Here is a 16729-nt window from a genome sequence, read left to right on the forward strand (position 1 = left end):
AGCGGGGCCACAAATAATGTGTTTAATAACTGACAATAATGGACTATTTTTGACTGCGGTTTTAAAATCGACACATTCATTATAATGCCATTATGGCTTTTGTGCTGATTTCCACTATTTATCAAGCACAAATGGTGCCAATACTGACATTATGCAACAGATTCTCTTCAATTGACCGCGCGTCTTGCTGACAGATCATGTGTCTTGTTGGTTTGGGTTACTTGTATTTGTTTTGTCATTATAAATATAAGCGGTTACCATGTTCCAACGCACATGCTTTTTGTTTCATTGTTTTAACAAAGGCACTTCACAAATAAAGTCGATTTCTACACTTGAAATTCTATGTTTAGTGATTTTTCGATACAGTACCATACATTAATAAAATTTTGAGGGGGGGAAAGAACATAATATTTTCATTTTTAATGTTGCCTAAGACCTTCATAAACACAACAAGATAAATATATTTCATATATGCTATCGTAAAAATAATTGACTGTTAGAATGTTGACGTCCAAAAGATGCGTCAATTGGCACGAACAAGGCCAGTATAATATTGAATTTAAAATGACCCAAACCTCAGGTATTTCATACTATAATGTATTACTTACTGATGCTGCAGGAGGGGCCACTCCAGCCGGGGGCACACTGGCACTCGAAGCCCTGACTGGTCTCCAAACAGCTCCCTCCGTTAAAACAGGGCTCCGACAGACAGGCATGCTCTGCTACGGACCGAGAGACAGAGCAAGAGGTAGATCGAGCGGGTAAAAGGGAGAGGGATTTGAGTAAGGGAGAGAAAGAAAGGGGAGAGAGGGGAAAGGTGGAGAACAGATAGAGAGTTAAACTCCCAAACTCAGTTAGTTCTCACACTGCAGGAGGGTAGGGTGGGTTTTCCCCCTCGCTACAGTCAGTTCCCAGCAGCTTTCTCTGGCCCAGCTAGGCTACAGCCAGTGGAGTGGAAAGCCCCTTTGACCTCTCACTAACCAGCTCTGGACCACACCGCAAGACGAGGAGCGAGAGGGGGAAGGAGAGATAGGAAAAGGAAAAGATAAAGAGTGCTGAGTGCAAGAGAAATAAACAGAACAAGAGAAAGAACAACATTTCTCAATGAGAAAGACACAGAAAGAAAGCAAGAGACAGAAAGAGAAAGACAGAGGGTCCGATCTCCCACTAGGCCTACGTCGTTAGAAAAAAAAAAAAAAAACATCCCCTCTCCCATTTCACTCTCACTAGCTCCCCAGGGCCCTAGCCCTATAGCCTTAGCGTTTACTCTAGCCAGCTAGCAGGAAATCGTCTGTCACGGCATGCTGACCCCGCCGAGCGACGCGCCGTGACTTCCACCCAAGCGTAAATCATTGTCCATCCCGTCGCGGGAGGACGAGAGAAGAGAATAGCAAACTCAAGTCACGACGGATTCCTCCGCTCAAATCAATTAATGCTCTGCATTCTTTGGCTGGCAGATCTGGCAACCTATTCTCTATATAATGCACTACGTGCCTGGTCAAAAGTAGTGCACTGAATAGGGTGCCATTTGGGACTGTTGATTGGTGTCAGCGGGCTAGGGGCACGGGAGGAATAGAAGGAGCACAGGAGGGGTTTTTAATGTTGTTGGTCTGGCTGGGAGAGAAAAAGAAAAGGAGAATTCAGGCTTGGCTGGAAGCTGGAATCCCCCTCTTCTTTTCCTCGTTCTCTCCCTCCCTCGCTGACCGGCGATAGTTTTCAAAACCTCGCTACAAACAGAGTGGCAACTGTCCCAGACAAACAAAGAGCGGGCGTGTTTGACTGCCAACGCCTACAGGGAGCTTTCCCCTCAATTAGCCGAGTCATGCCTCCATTGACCCCCATACAAAACAATGACCATCTACTTATCCTAATGATCAAATTCGACCCAACTTCATTGAAACATCCTCAACTAAAGAAAAAGAAAAGACATACAACTCTATGACATCCCTATGATCAAAACTCAAACTTTATAGAAACCAACCTTGATTCTAACAATTGACAAATTTTAAACAACTTGAAGATGTGAGGTAACTGTTAGATTTGTTGATGAAGCTGGAATTACAATCCACCCTCAGAAAGGTTAGCTCCGTTACTGTGTCTCCTTCCGTTCCCGTTTCCCTTGATGATACCTTAATGGAGGTCGTCACCTCCTGGCTGGAGTGACGCGTGAGACCGCCCCACGAACGGAACCTCCCTGGATGGGGTTAAGCACGGGGCTGACCCCCCCTAACCCCTGAACCATGACCCCTCGACTTCCCACCCCGTCGCACCACATGACTCAGATCTCACCGACCAGTCTTGAGAAAACAAATACCCTTTTCTCTCTCAATCGTCACCAGAAAATGAAAAAAGTTGAGTGGGAGACAGGAGAGAGATTCTCCAACATAGTAGATTTTCTGCGCTTGAGTGTCCAATACTAATTTCACTCTGGGACAATCCAGTTAATCTTCTACTCCAATTTCACTCTCATAAGGAATAAACATGTAGTGTCTAGGGTCTGGTTCCACTCTAAGCGACTTACCTATTTATACACACACACACTTACGTGTCTCATCAGGTGACTCACCTTTCTCGCAGTTGACACCAGAGTAGCCGTCAGGACAGGCACAGTGGTACTTGTCAGGTCCAGTGTTGCTGCAGGTCCCCATGTTCAGACAGGGCTGGAACGTACCACATGTGTTCAGGTCTGGAAGACAGGGAGGGAAAAGTATGTGTGTGTTGGTATTTCACAGCAAATGGATGAGTGTGTTTGTGAGGGCACCAGTTATCAGCTGTATATCTACAGAGCAGAGGGGTATACCACTAAGCAGGATCAATGAGTTAGCCAGCTAACTTGCCTAAATAAATAAATAAATAAATAAATAAATATATATATATATATATATATCTCTCACACACACTAATTGACTCAACAACCAAAAACATCTAAGTTTAGCTTAAACCAGAAAATCAGTAGGCCCATTTATGGTTGTTATTAAAGTTAGCTGGCCAACTCAATGACCATGCTTTGTAGTGTACTTCTCTGGTGTGTATTTGCATGCGTGCATGTGTATGCTTACCTTTGTCGCAGAGCTGGCCGCCAAAGTTTGTGTCACAGAGGCACTGCCACGGTTCCACGCAGCTTCCATGCACACATCCCGGGTGAGGGATGCACTTATCACAGTACTCGCCCTGCCAGCCGTACAGACACCTGCAGGACACACACGCACTCGATAAATATTCAATGCAGGGGACAACCGATCTCGACACTATCCCGCTTAAAAACACACACGAATGGGTTGGGCTGGGCCAAGGCTGCTCCTTGAGTAAGTAAAAGTGCTTGTCTGGACAGGGCACTAGCAGGGGTAAACTTTTCATCCTAAAGTCATTAGGATAACAGAGCGAATCGTATACACCCCCCCCACACACATTCATTCCTGGTATCCATGCCCAGCCCACCTTTGCTACATGCATTGGATAACTATCCCAGATACTCAATATATACACCTCCTACCTACTGAAAGGCTTGAATGAAAGCTGCAAAAAATATGAAGCCATCAAAAGTACCATTTCACTGCATCCTCCCGTAAGAATCAGATGTGTGTTTGAGTTCAGAAGCCATAGAAGCTTCTCCAGAATCGCCACAACATGCTAACTTCTCCTACCGCCACTTCCGATTGTTTCTTGGCTGCGAGACTAAAGGGCTAAATCAAAGCATTGCGCTGAAGGGAGGTGAAAAGAGGGTGGGGAAACAGACAGGTGAAAGAAAGGGGGGAAAAAATCCTTTGAATTTGACAGCGGTCTTCGAGACCAGATTCCACCACCATCAAGCTCTCACCACTCTGGGGGCCCCATGCAAAGGTTCAGGCCCTTCACAGCTCTGGATGATGGGAGGGGGGATTCATTGGGTTGTGCTTATTAGGGCACGCAATGTAAAACAGTCACTTCCTGCTTCAGTCTGTTTTCTTCTGTTTGGTGCCTAACGAACACATCACAATCAAGGGCATCGAGTTTGATTGCCACGTATAGTAACATGTATAACGTATAGTGTCATCTAAGACACTGCCAGAAATGACTGTCTCCATTGAGTCTGATGCCAATCCAAAGTGGGCAGAACGCATGGTATTGGGAATTCCCCCTGCCAATGGTGTTATTTCCATGTGGAACAAGGATGCTGCTGAGTGACAACAAGTCGGGAGTGAGATTTTGAGTCTGGCTCTTTTCAGAGAGTATTTTTTTTACTAACTTAGGTTAGCTGAAAATGGGTGTTGGGAAGAGGGGTGCTTACTTGCAATCTCCGGGCAATTTACAGGAACCGTGTTCAGTGCTGCAGCCTTGCCTGCAAATAGCTGAGAGAGATAGAAAGAGAATGAGGGAGGAAGTAAAGGAGAAAGCGAGAGGGGGAGAAAGAAAGTCAAGTGTTGTGACGATGAGAAGTCAGCAAGAAATTCACAGGAAGGGGGAGTAAGAGTGACAGAAAAAAAAACACGAAGAGTCAGCATGATGATGTCAGACAGCTCCCCCTCCCCCATCTCATCTCCAAACTCGTGGGAATGTCCTAAGCTCCAACCGGGGCAGTAATCCTACAAAATCCAAGACTTATCCCGGAGCCCTGCTATCGCTCCCCGCTAGGATACTAAGGCCTAGGGGGTGCGCTGGTGCGTTGCAAACAGCCCAAATTCCAAACGGCAACACTAACTATTTGTAAAAGCCTGCCGGGCCAGCCATGGCCAAAGTCTGCTGCGTTAAGACAATATGCCCTCGTGTCAATGGTTGAAGAGGCCAGCTTGACCCCACCCCTAAATTATATAATTTAGCCTAGTGTTCATTCTCTCTCTGGTCAGTTTCACCTCAACGCAATTGCTGTCAATTGTGGGCCAAGTCGCTAAAGCACAAGTTGCCCTTAAAGGCCCACTGTTATTAATATAATTTGAATTATATATTCCAATTGATTGTTGATGAATGTCACTTGATGAATGCCTTTTGAGCTTTGTTCAAATATCTAACCTCATGGAAAAAGATAACTTCTTTAGCTTGACTTCACGTTGCTGTAAAATTACAGACAACTACTTTGGTTAAATCCCTCCCGCTTACCAGTGCTGCATTCTGGTCCAGACCACCCTTCGAGGCAGGTCTTGTTGCCATTGTGGTCGCAGTTGTAGTGGCCAAAAAAGTCGTTGCGCGGACGGCAGAACTTGTTGCAGCCGAAACCATAGTAGTGCTCGTCACAGCTGACCCGAATCTGGTACTCAAACTGGCCCACCGGCCCGTTGTGCTTCAGGCTCTGCCACTGGCGGCTGGGGTTGATCATGCCCGACTGAACAGCCTTCTCGATCCTCTCGCCTCCCACGCCTGATGGAGGGAAATGGATTGCGGAGAGAGAGGAGTCAGAGGGACTGGTAGGAAACGCATGTGCATAAGGTGGAGGCAAAGACAAATGCAGTCATACAATACATATACAGAAGTCAACGCATGATGTGAATGCCCATTCAGAGAGACAAAGAGTCTTGCTTTGGGTCATTTTAATGCCACTTCTCAGACTTTACTAGTACAGTGTCTCCAAATATCACTGGGTAAATGCCCAAATATGAATTGCCATCCAAGGCTACAGCTGCCAACAGACATAAGAGGTGATGCCCCCTTCTGTCCCTGCCCACTTCGCCACCCTTGCACCCAAACAAACTCGACTTCACCAGGGTCAGCCCTCGAGGGAAAGAGGAGGGCATCCCTCCCATGCCAGTGCTGCCATGTCACTATGTTAGGGCAGTCACTGCCTCCTAATCCCATTTTCCATTAAGAAGTCCTCTGGTAGTCAAGAAATACAGAAAGGCAGTAATGCAAACGACAGAATAAAAAAAAATATATATATATATTTTTAAATTGTCCAAAACAGTCTGCCCACTTAAATTCCGTTCAGCCTCTGCGAGCTTTGACAAGGGGGCGCGAAAATTAACAAAAACTTAAGCGTTGAGTTTGTTTACTCTTTTCTTGGAGGGAAAGCTGCTTTGTTACGGCAGTTGTAGTGGTGGGCCGTAGTAGTAATATTCCATGCCGTTCTAGAACCCTGAGCGCCAATGTGGTATTTCGCCAGTGGAGTGCAAAGTGTGGTCGGGGTGAGGTGACGCCCTCTCACTACCTGAGGCCCGGGAATAGTTTGACGGCGAGGGGGTTGTGGTTTGGCAAAACGGACAAAATTAACCCAGGGTCCTCGAGAAAAAAAAAGAAAGACCTGGAAGCAAACTGTGACCCACCATATCAAACAGGAAAGCCCTGGGACGGTTGACGGTGTGAGAAACAGCCAACCCCAAGAAACTGTACTGTCCTGGTGATTTGACCAAACATTTAAACCTCTTAGTTCTGTGGTGAATACCGCTCGGGGCAATGAGTCGGCACCGAACTATCATGTCGGTGCCGACTCGTTACCACGGTAACTTGTAATTTAAGATTATGTAAGCACAATTTAGAGACGCTAACTCTAGACTAAGGTTAGCCGTAGCAGTGTATCTGGATAGCATTAGCAGCACAACTGTGATAGGCTTTTAATGTGTCTGCTTATTGGAGGCTAACTGGCCACGTGCCCAGGGCACTTAGCTTGTTGACGCTAAGTGAGACGGCCAATATTTGGCCTGTCCTCACTTGGCCCTCTTCCTTGGCAGACGTTTTCATTGATCTAGCTGGCTTGTTGTGTGTGCTTGTCGGCGGGAGGGCTTTCGAAAAATACAAGTCTTCAACCGCACACTAACCTTTCTGCATTTGGGCTTTATTGGCCCGAATGCGATGATTAGTTTCATGCTCGGTGTAGACCTGGCTGTGGTGGAACTACTGCACTGCCCTCCTTCTGGGCCAAAGCACACCTGGACAGGGGTCAGCGTACCCTGGGGCCGATTTAACACTGGAACTATAATGGTTCCCTGAGGAATGCCAAATGCAACACACAGCCTTAACTCCTACTGACTGCCTAACGGTCGGGCTGAAAACAAACAACGCTCAAATCTGTAGTGTGATCTCTCTCCATCTCCTCCTCACTCTCTCCCCTACCAGTCTATACTACAGTCACTGTTTTCTGAATGAGAGTATTGTGTAAAATTACATTTGAGAGCTATATGGATGGTAGGGGAATACGAGAGGCAGAGGGAACGACTCCAGGTTATTTATGCTTGATAGTTCTGCCCAACGTTGGTCAGTAATGCCAACCAATGGCTTTTCAAATGGGAGGGGGGGGGGTGAATGTGAGTATCATAAAGGCCAATGTGTGAGTGTGTACCCCACACACAGAATAGTGGCATGACCATGGCCTGCACCTGCCATCAGCCTTTAAAAACATTTTTATAAGCACAAATTTCCCTTCCCCAAAATGTCCCTTACCAAGAAATTAAGCCCCCCCATTTTGTCCTGGGATCACCACTCATGTTGCTTTTGTAATGTGAAACCGAATGGAATATTATTATTAATTAATATATATATATATATATAAAAATAACATAATGGTGGGGGATAATACTCACTGCCCGTAGAAGAGTCGTTGTTGAAGTCCAAGGCCTCCACGATCAACGTATAGGACCTCTGGAGAGAGAGAAGATTGATAAGACAGAGAGAGGTGTCAGATAAAATAAACCACAGCTGCGTTAATCCTTTCACCCCTGGCTGATACAGGTTTACTTTTAGATTTTCTGCATAGTTCCTGTTAACAGAGTTGGCTATAGGCTACTTCTTATTTAGCCTACTGTTTGAATGGACATAACATATTGGCAGAAATCTAAAGAATTGGGGAAGAGGGATATGAAGGATAGTCACAATTAATATTCTACATTCATCATTTACTAGTTCCTTTGCATTGATTCACACACACCAGAGAGCCGCAAGCGAGTGGGTATGGTGGCGTTTAACGCCGTGTCTCTCCATTGGCCGTTCTCCACATGTTGCAGATTAGAGAGAGCGCAGCTATCCCCCCCCCCCCCCCCCCGAGGCGCCAGCAGCCCTCTGATCCGGGCGGGCTAAGCCACTCACCCTTCCAGCAACCCACCCCAAAATTAACCCACTGCTTTCTCCTCCCCGGATAGAGAGAGATCAAGAGTGGCGATAGAGCAAACCGCTGGCATTGTTTAAAAACCATCCTGGGTTCCTTTCCTTTATTTTTTCCTTCCAGTGCACTGTGAGTAGTTGTGTGGAGCGACTTGAGGGCGCTGTAATAGATAGAATAGAATGGTTGAGGTAGTGGGTTTGCATCTCTGCTCTGTGTGTGTGTGTGTCTGTGTGTGTGTGTAAAAAAGGCGATTTCAGTGTGTGTATACTTGTGTGTGCGTCATGGGGACGGGGGTCCATTATTTCGGCACCTCTTTGAAACTGTCTCTCTTAAGGCCCCCATCGCTCTCACCGGTATCGGATAACAGACAGCGGAGAGTCGTGGAGGGCTGGGCTGAGGGGGGGGGGGGGGGGGGGGGGGGGTGTGCCAAGAGTGTGTGTATGCGGGCCTTCATTCATTTGAGACTGTTGTGTACAGTATCATGAGTTTTCATCTGGGTGCATCATATATCGGTTTGTGTGCACGCGCAATTGTGTGTATGTGCGAGCTAATAAGTGTAAGTGCGTGCCGAATGCAAGTGTGTGTGTGTCCATACTTGGCTCCAGTCAGAGGGCCTCTCTCCACTCACGACACTCACTTGCCAACATTCACATGAGCACTCCTTGTATCACTTGTCAATGAAGCTCCAAAAATATGAGAGGGGGGAGGAAAGAGTGTGTGGTGGTGGAAACAGGGGGTGATGAGGGGGTTGGGGTGGTCGGGGCAGACAGCTTTTTCTTTCCCTCCCTCTCCCTTGGAGGCATGCCCGGCCTCTTGTGTGGGGCTTATGGCCTTGCCACTTTGTCCCATTTAAACAAACACAACGCTGGTTCACTGGCACACATAGCCCTGCACAGCCTAGCAGCTAGCTACATTGTTCCATTGAATCACTGATCGTTATCTTATATGGATGTCAGTCTAATTACTGGTTATTACTCCCAGGAAATCCAGATGATGTCAAGATTTGGGGAAAACCACACAGCAGCGCCAACTGTGTGTGCAGCCATTTTGCAAATCATGATTCGTGATCATAACCATTGAAATGAAGAGATGTGCTAAACAGTGGTAGCCAAGTCAACTCAACTTTCTTATACTATCCAAAGCTTGGGAATTTCACAATTTAAAAAGCACTGTCCTTAAATAAACTACAGTCAAAACTGTTATTTCCTCACAAATATCAAAGAACATTTTTTTCAAAACATCTCCCCCTGCCAAACCCATTCGGTTAGTACATGCCACCGGTCGACTGTGCCAAAGTAATGTTTACCAAAATGGTAAATAGCAGCCAGGTAAGAAAGCAAAGCACACCATCCCCTCTTTCCCCAGACTAGTGGTGCCTTGCCCACTTTCTCCCCTACGTCACTCCCTCCAACACAATTGAGTCATTTTGGAACGGTGCCCAACTACATGTTCCGTACCAGTTTTGGTTGAGGACAGAGGCATGGCCGGGCACTTTCGTTAGGCTGAGATAAGTGTGGGAAAAAGCAAGTGAAATGAGCAGACAAGCCTGGGCACGTCCAGGAAGGGAGTCGGCAGGGTGAATAAGTGCCTGTGTCTTGCAGAGCAGTAGGAGCAAGGCTCATGCTATAGTGGCCTGATTGGCCTCTACCTATAAAGGGGAACTTTTGGGCGAAGGATAAAGTCGTCGCTGCCCACATTGAATGAAACCACAATTGTGGATTTTTTTTAAAATCATGCTCTATTCACCACGCCGGAAGCCCTTTATCAAAGGTCAACTGATATGGGGCCAGTTTCACAGACACAGATTAAGCCTAGTCCTGGACTAAAAACACATTTCATGGAAATCCTACATTGCAATCTTTTTTTTGGTCCAGGACTAGTCTTAAGTCAGTGTCTAGGAAACCAGTGTTTTGACATTTACAAGCTTTCAATGCTTCTCAAACATAAAAATGCCCAGTTTGACAAACACTAAAATGAAACTTCTATCTGGACGCGTTGTGCTGAAGATACAAGCAGGCTGTTCGGATTACCCTCACCTCATAAATCACTGTGTGCTTTTCAGTTTTGTACTGTCAGACCTCTCCCCCTTTATCAGGCATTCCCCCTGCCTCTCCTAAACACACACACACATACTAGGCCAGATGCAAGGTAGATGAGGCTTTTACGACAGTAAGGGAGATGGAGAAACAGAAAGAGATGGGGAAACAGAGGCAGACAGATGGATTGGAGAGAGATAAGAGAACGAGAGATGAGCGAGACTAGTAGAATAATCCTTGCTGAGAAGCGAGAGCGAAAAAAAAAAAAAAAATGAACAGAGAAAGAAAAGCCAAGCATCAATGTTGTCACTCTGGCTGAACTCCAGCCCGCTGTTTGACCATGGGTGGTGGTGGTGGTGGTGGGGGGGGGGGGGGGTCTATCCCCACTGGCCTCTATCCTTCTCTAGGCTTTGGCTCTGGGGGCTGCTGGCTGGTAGAATAATAGGCCTACCGGCATTACGCGAGTAAGGCAACCGATAGGCCATAGGGGCCGAACTTCAAAATAATGGCAACTTCAGCACAACGGTTTAGTCTGGGAGCCGCCGAACGAACCGCGGCACTGCTGAGTCTACTGCTGCATCCTGTTGCTTAGCCCCAGCCACATTATTCCCATCCTGGCCTCCCATTATCTCCCATAATCCTCGCTGCCAGCCCGAGGCTATTGTTCAACCCCCCTCCTGTTAATATAAGCTGTCACTGCTTCTGTCTGGCTAGGACCGTCAAGCCAGGGGCCGAGAGAGAGAGGAGAGAGAGTAGAGAGCTCCTCTCGCCAAGCTCTAAAAAGAATGAGAGGAGAACAGTGGCCTGTGTCACATGTGAGAGTTCAAAAAGGAGAGGGGGAATGAAAGTTCAACAACCGCAAGTAAGATGTTGTTGGCGATACTTTTGGCCATGGCAAGAGGCTGCCATTTGAGGGCCCAATAAACAGACTGACGCAGAGTGAGGTTGTCTTGGTTCGCCAGTGCCAATTTGGGGTCGGGGTTGTGGACATATAAAACAGACCCAGGGCCACTCTAGCCTAGCCAAGCCTGGGGTGTATTTTTCACTAGGAACTAACAGAAGCAAATGGACCAACGTGGGGAGGGACGTACCTAAAATCATTCAATAAGAAACACATTTTTGTTGCAAAATGTTTTTCTATGGTGTGCACTAATGAATACGCCCCTGCTTCTTCGAAGTAAGGGGACGGTGACTGCTTCATTTAACACACCAGTTACTATAGGGTGGCAGGGTTAAAAAGATGGAATGTCTTGGGGCCAGTCAAGCGCAACCGCCCAGGTTGACAAAGGGCGGTGGGGGAACAAGAGGCCTTTATACTGCCTGTGTTAAGGTCAGGGGCGAGGGTACACACCCAGACCTTTGTGACTTAGGCAATGTCGACTGCCCCTATACAGTAGTGGCATCGTGTCCTAAATGCTGGCTGACTGTTCAGTTTATGAAATATTCCATACTCGGGAATCTCAAGTGTCCACACCTGTGCTAAACAGAACAAAATGTTGGCATAGTTCCAAAAGCCCCCTATTTCTAGGAATATACTCTTTACAATCGACTTAGATTTAAAAAAATGTTTTCATCCAGATCCTGATTCTATATGAAAATCAATATAAATCCAACGTCGCCCTTCCACAACACACATCATTTTTCACCCATTAGGTCTAGCCATGGAGAACAAAAAAAAGCTGTCTCCATCAACCATGCCCCCCTTGCAGATGCTCTCCTCCCTCTCTTGCTCCCAATTCCATTTCTCCCAGTGGGAGGCCTCGTTACCTAGCAACTCCCTCAAAACATCCAATCACTTCATCCCATTGATGACCTGGCACCTCTTCATTGAATGCTGATGAGGCACAGATTTACAATTCATACAAAACAGGGGTTATTGTACGACCACAAATGTAAGTGTGAAAAAAAAAAAAGCCAATTCCCCATTCAATATTTCATTAAGTTTCCCCCTGAGCTGGTCTTTGTTGTATTTCTGGGCAAACAATCTTGAGTAATTAACCAAATTGCTAGGTAGAAATGAGATGGAAAAGAAAATATGCAATAGGACAATGGTTTCTTAGCTAGGTCTTTTCATAGTGATATTGGAGCACGTCTAGAAAACCATTTGGGGGCCACATCCTTGTGTGTCCAAAACACATTTTGATGCTGCCAGGGCAACATATCTGCATTGAAATAGCATCAGTCCACTTTGGTTGTCATGTTCTTGGGTCAACTATAGCCTAATCCTTGACAATAATTGCTGGGTACAACTAGCCTACCTCATTCAAGGTGTTTCCTCTCAATTCTCAAAAACTAGAGTATAATCTCAGAGCCACAGAAAAAAATGAGCTCAAAACATGGATGGCTTCATGTCATGAAAGTTGTGGCATGGTAAAAAAAAAAAAGAACGTACACGAGAACAGTCAACCAGAGGATTGTGTATAGTTAAGTGAGTGAAGTCTCTGCTTCCTGGGAGCGCACTGTGTGTAAACCCCGTGGCTAGATAACCCAGCTGTTCTATTGCCTATTCTTGCACAAGCCATTGTTTGAGGCTCGGCTACTGGTCGCGCTCTTTAGGAAAAGACAGTCGGGAATGAATCCCGTTTAGGCAGCGCGTCACTGGTAGAATGAGGCGACGCTACAGCTCTTCGTAAACGATTAAACCTCTTTGGACTTACCCATTTTGGTTTAACATTTCAGCCTATTCCCAATAACTATCGCATGAACACTAGTGATGAGTATTCAGACAGCGCAAGTTTATGGACCACCTCACTTTATTCTCTGCCAATCTGACTGAACAATAATATACTGTTGTTGTAAGAATAAGGTTACCCCCTAAAAAAAAACTTTACCGTGTCTTGTGGCCCATGAACTTGCATTGTGTAGCCTTGCCTGCCTCACATGACATGCTGACATTGACATATCCAAAAGTTAATTAATTTGCCCATCGGTTTTTTTGTAGTCTATCCATGTCTATTCATCTAAATTGCACTTTGCTGAGACAAAATATTTGAGGGTTCAAGTTCTCAGCAAACTCGAGCGCCCGAGTGGGAGAACGTGGTTTATAAACATAACGACACAATCAACTCACCGGCCAAGCGAAGCTGAAAGGTAACACAATCCTCGACTTGTCACTCCTTGTGTTCCGCAAAGAAAAAGTATTCCCTCCGACCACGGGTGTTGAAGCCGTCCCGAAACTGCATGGGCCCGCCGAAGAGACCTTCAACTGGTACTCCTTTAGACACACTTTAAAATAGGTATCACACTCGTCCCTCGTGCATCTGAGATCTACGGCATTTCGAGATCCATCGCAGCACACACCAGTCTGCAGTTCGCCATTCGCGTTCTGCATCGACACAATTTGCAATTCGAAGTGTCCTGATGCCACAGCCACCTGTTTTTTAGAAAGAAATGTGCAACATTACTTCATTTGAATGCGTCTTGCCTTTTGATACCTTCCTTTCAAACTGTCAATCAACATGTATGCAAGCTTGAACATTTCCAACTATAGAAGTAACTTTAGCTGCAACCAATCTTATCAAGCTAAAGTAGGTAGATAACGTTAAATGTTTGTTAGCAAGCTAATATCGACGACAGTTAAGTGTGTGATTTGTAGTTACTAACTTGCAACAAACTATTGCAAATAAACCCCCTTATTGTTATTTTACAGAGGCACGCGTTACTGCTTATTTTGGAACTTTGGAAAATCAAATTGATGGTGACATGAAAACATGCTTAAGTTTTCTAGTGCATCCTCCTAAACCCACAACCCAGTTTTTGAAAATGTGCATGTTGAAAACTGTAAAATTAGAGCAATACTGAATGGGCAAAAGGTTAGAAATAGGCTTGAATATTCACGTACCTTAATCCACATGCATTGCAAGAAGACATGAATAGAAAAAGCAGCACAGCTTGAACTCGGTCTCAAAATCATGCCTTCTGTTTGATAGTGCCGTTTGCTGCGAAACTAAAAGTCCGGCCGACCTACGGCTCTATATACTCCTCCGATTTGAACATGCACGAGTGGAGAACAACACCTTTTGAAAAGAGCATAGATTTCCAATGCAAAATGACCTGCCCCCTTGTCTCACTTTTTTTGTCCTTTCGACTATTGTTCTTTTTCTTCATATAGTTCTGATCGCCTCTGATACAACAATACCAACGAGCTAAGAAAGCGCCGTCTGTGTCCGAATGACTGTCCCAGACTTTACAGCAAGTTCAGGGGAAGAGGGGGCGGGGGCAAATCAAGTTGCTGTTTAATATTCATAAGTAGGAGAGATTCCCTGAGATCGAAGCCACACCTAATGTTGAATATGTATGTCTGTCGTGCATCGTGTGTTTACTTCACAATCAACTGTGCAAGTGCGATCATGCATCATATTTTCAAATAAGTCCATAGAGCACACAGAAAAGTACTTAGCATTTGGTTCATTATTATACTTTGAGAGTAAGCCTTGTGCAGTGGGCTTATTGATCTCGTGTAGTGTAAACCAATCTGGTGGTAATGAGCAAGATAGTTAATTATTCTGCTTTTATTGGTCAACATTTACATATTCTAATGGAGCTACTAAACCTGACCAAGATGATACAATGATGTGAAAACCCCTTGATATCTCTGACAAGTACACGAGATATGTCCCAACAAAATTCATGCATATGTTCAGGAAAGCCAATTGATGATGTAACCATCATCATCGTGTGTCTTATTGTCTTGTTTGACAAGGAACATTCCTGCATCCTCATACATCTACTGCCTATTTTCAGTGAGCTGAGATCCATATGATCCACATTAATATCGTATTATGTTGCGAATACTCCTATAGTTGACCCCACTGACACGGCCATTGTGGAGCCCAGTGACAAAGAAAGCCGAGCTATGTCTCCAAATCCAAAAACGGACAGCTGTGTGGTATAAGGAGATTTGCTGTTTTTCTGTGGTTGTCCCACAAATTGGGTCCACCTATTGCGGTGACTGTGAGAGCCCTTTTTCCAACGAAGTCACTCCCTGTTCAAAATTTCAGCATGAAAATAATCACATAATGGGGAGTGCACTGGAGAGTGATGGGAGGGTGAAGGGGTGTAGTAGGGGGGTCATTGTATGAAATAGAGACAAAGGTGGGACAGTCTTTATTCTCAAATTAGAGCAGCTGGGCTCTTCCCCCTTAAAGAGCCACATGAATAGATTATGGCCCCTTAACTCAATAGAGACAACCCCTTTTTTTCAATAGAGAGACCCCCCTCTTTGCATTGGGGGAAAGTGTCGCCTGGATAACTGCGTGACATTTACTTTTACCCGACTACAACAACAGAGAAGGAGGGTTTAATGAGGCAAAGATAGGCCCCCAAAGGTTTTCAATGGATTAAGTCGATGGTTGTGGCCGAACGACGAACCTCTCTGCTCGTGCCTCGGTGATTCGGCTAAATCTGAAAAGGCAAGTGGGCTGCTACTGCCTGCCTGCCGCCCGCAGGGAGCAAATCTCTGCGACGGTTGTCGTTTGTCCATTCACTCTGTTCTCAATCCTATTTTGGGAAAGGAGACAGCATGCGCTCTATGATCCTGATGAAAGCTGTGCTTCGCTCCTGGCAAAGAAGAAAGAGAAGCTCATTGGAGCAAAAGCCAGTGGTTAGGGGTTAAGCTGATATGGCGCCCACTTGCATCTGGTGTTTTGGGCCTTGCAGTGCCCCCTCGGTCTAGTCAATGTGCGAACAAAAGCACGATGAGAAAATTGTATCCAACGCAAGCATGTGCTACAACCAGAAGTCTGAATATACTGTATGACATGTCCATTGATTCTTTTGTCTTCAGGATTCTTTTACAGACCAGATCATTTTGACCCATGATGTAGATAGAGTCCCTCAGAATTTTGGGGTGCATGACTCCTGGGGACCTCAAATTCTCAACCTTATGTGCAATAAGGTTGAGGATTTGAGGTCCCCAGGCGTCATACATCCCAAAAATCAGAGAGGCCACAAAGTATGGATGGTTGTGGTGTGGTACTGAGGTGTGAGAATTTAGCATTTTTCAAACACCTGAAACACCTTTTTCCTGCAATCTAGAGCCATAATCATTATGCTTAATTCTATGTAAAAAAAATATGTTTAATTTTCTGAGTATCTCAACATACCTCTTGAGCTGTCTGTATCCTCCTGACTGGAACCGAAATATGCTTCTCTGCATCTCTGCTAAAATCTAGGTAAAAGATTGAAGGAATGTGAGTCTTATACATTTAGGTATTGCTTGCTTTTCTAAAGCCTACCAACATTGACAGCAGGCATGCCAGCTAAGATAGTTTGACAAGCTGGCTACTCTAACTTCGTTGGTAGCTAGTTATGAGGTTGGGAGATTGGGAACCTATCTGGGCTATCTAAAGTCACTTCATAATATTGCCAGGTGGCTAGTAGTATTACAGAGATAAAATACATGTGCTGAGCACTTGTTGGCTGCTTTTCCTTCACTCTGCAGTCCAACTCATCCTAACCATCAAGGCAAATGGTAGCTACTTTGAAGAATCTCATATATTTTCATTTGTTTAACAATTGTTTTAGTAACTACATGATTCCATATGTGTTATTGATGTCTTTACTATTATTCTACAATGTAAAACATAGTAAAAATAAAGAAAAACCCTTGAATGAGTAGGTGTGTCCAAACCTTTGACTGGTACTGTATATATATATATATATATATATATATATATATATACAGAAGTAT

At 45.2% G+C, this 16729-nt stretch overlaps 1 protein-coding gene across 2 annotated transcripts in view; it reads right to left on the minus strand.

The window, feature by feature from the left end:
* The window catches only part of LOC109865642 (protein jagged-1b), a 33793-nt gene extending 19571 nt beyond the window's left edge, over nucleotides 1-14222 (minus strand). For both annotated transcript variants that reach the window (XM_031799443.1, XM_031799442.1), the window contains exons 1-8: nucleotides 13880-14222; nucleotides 13109-13411; nucleotides 7485-7542; nucleotides 5074-5331; nucleotides 4268-4328; nucleotides 3060-3190; nucleotides 2567-2686; nucleotides 609-722 (exon numbers count right to left, since the gene is read on the minus strand). In XM_031799443.1, the coding sequence (XP_031655303.1) occupies nucleotides 609-722; nucleotides 2567-2686; nucleotides 3060-3190; nucleotides 4268-4328; nucleotides 5074-5331; nucleotides 7485-7542; nucleotides 13109-13411; nucleotides 13880-13951 (1117 nt within the window). In that variant the 5' untranslated portion in view covers nucleotides 13952-14222. The remainder of the gene's footprint in view (nucleotides 1-608; nucleotides 723-2566; nucleotides 2687-3059; nucleotides 3191-4267; nucleotides 4329-5073; nucleotides 5332-7484; nucleotides 7543-13108; nucleotides 13412-13879) is intronic.
* Nucleotides 14223-16729: the final 2507 nt, after the last annotated feature.

Source organism: Oncorhynchus kisutch, linkage group LG20 (assembly GCF_002021735.2).
Source record: "Oncorhynchus kisutch isolate 150728-3 linkage group LG20, Okis_V2, whole genome shotgun sequence".
Lineage (NCBI taxonomy): Eukaryota > Metazoa > Chordata > Actinopteri > Salmoniformes > Salmonidae > Oncorhynchus > Oncorhynchus kisutch.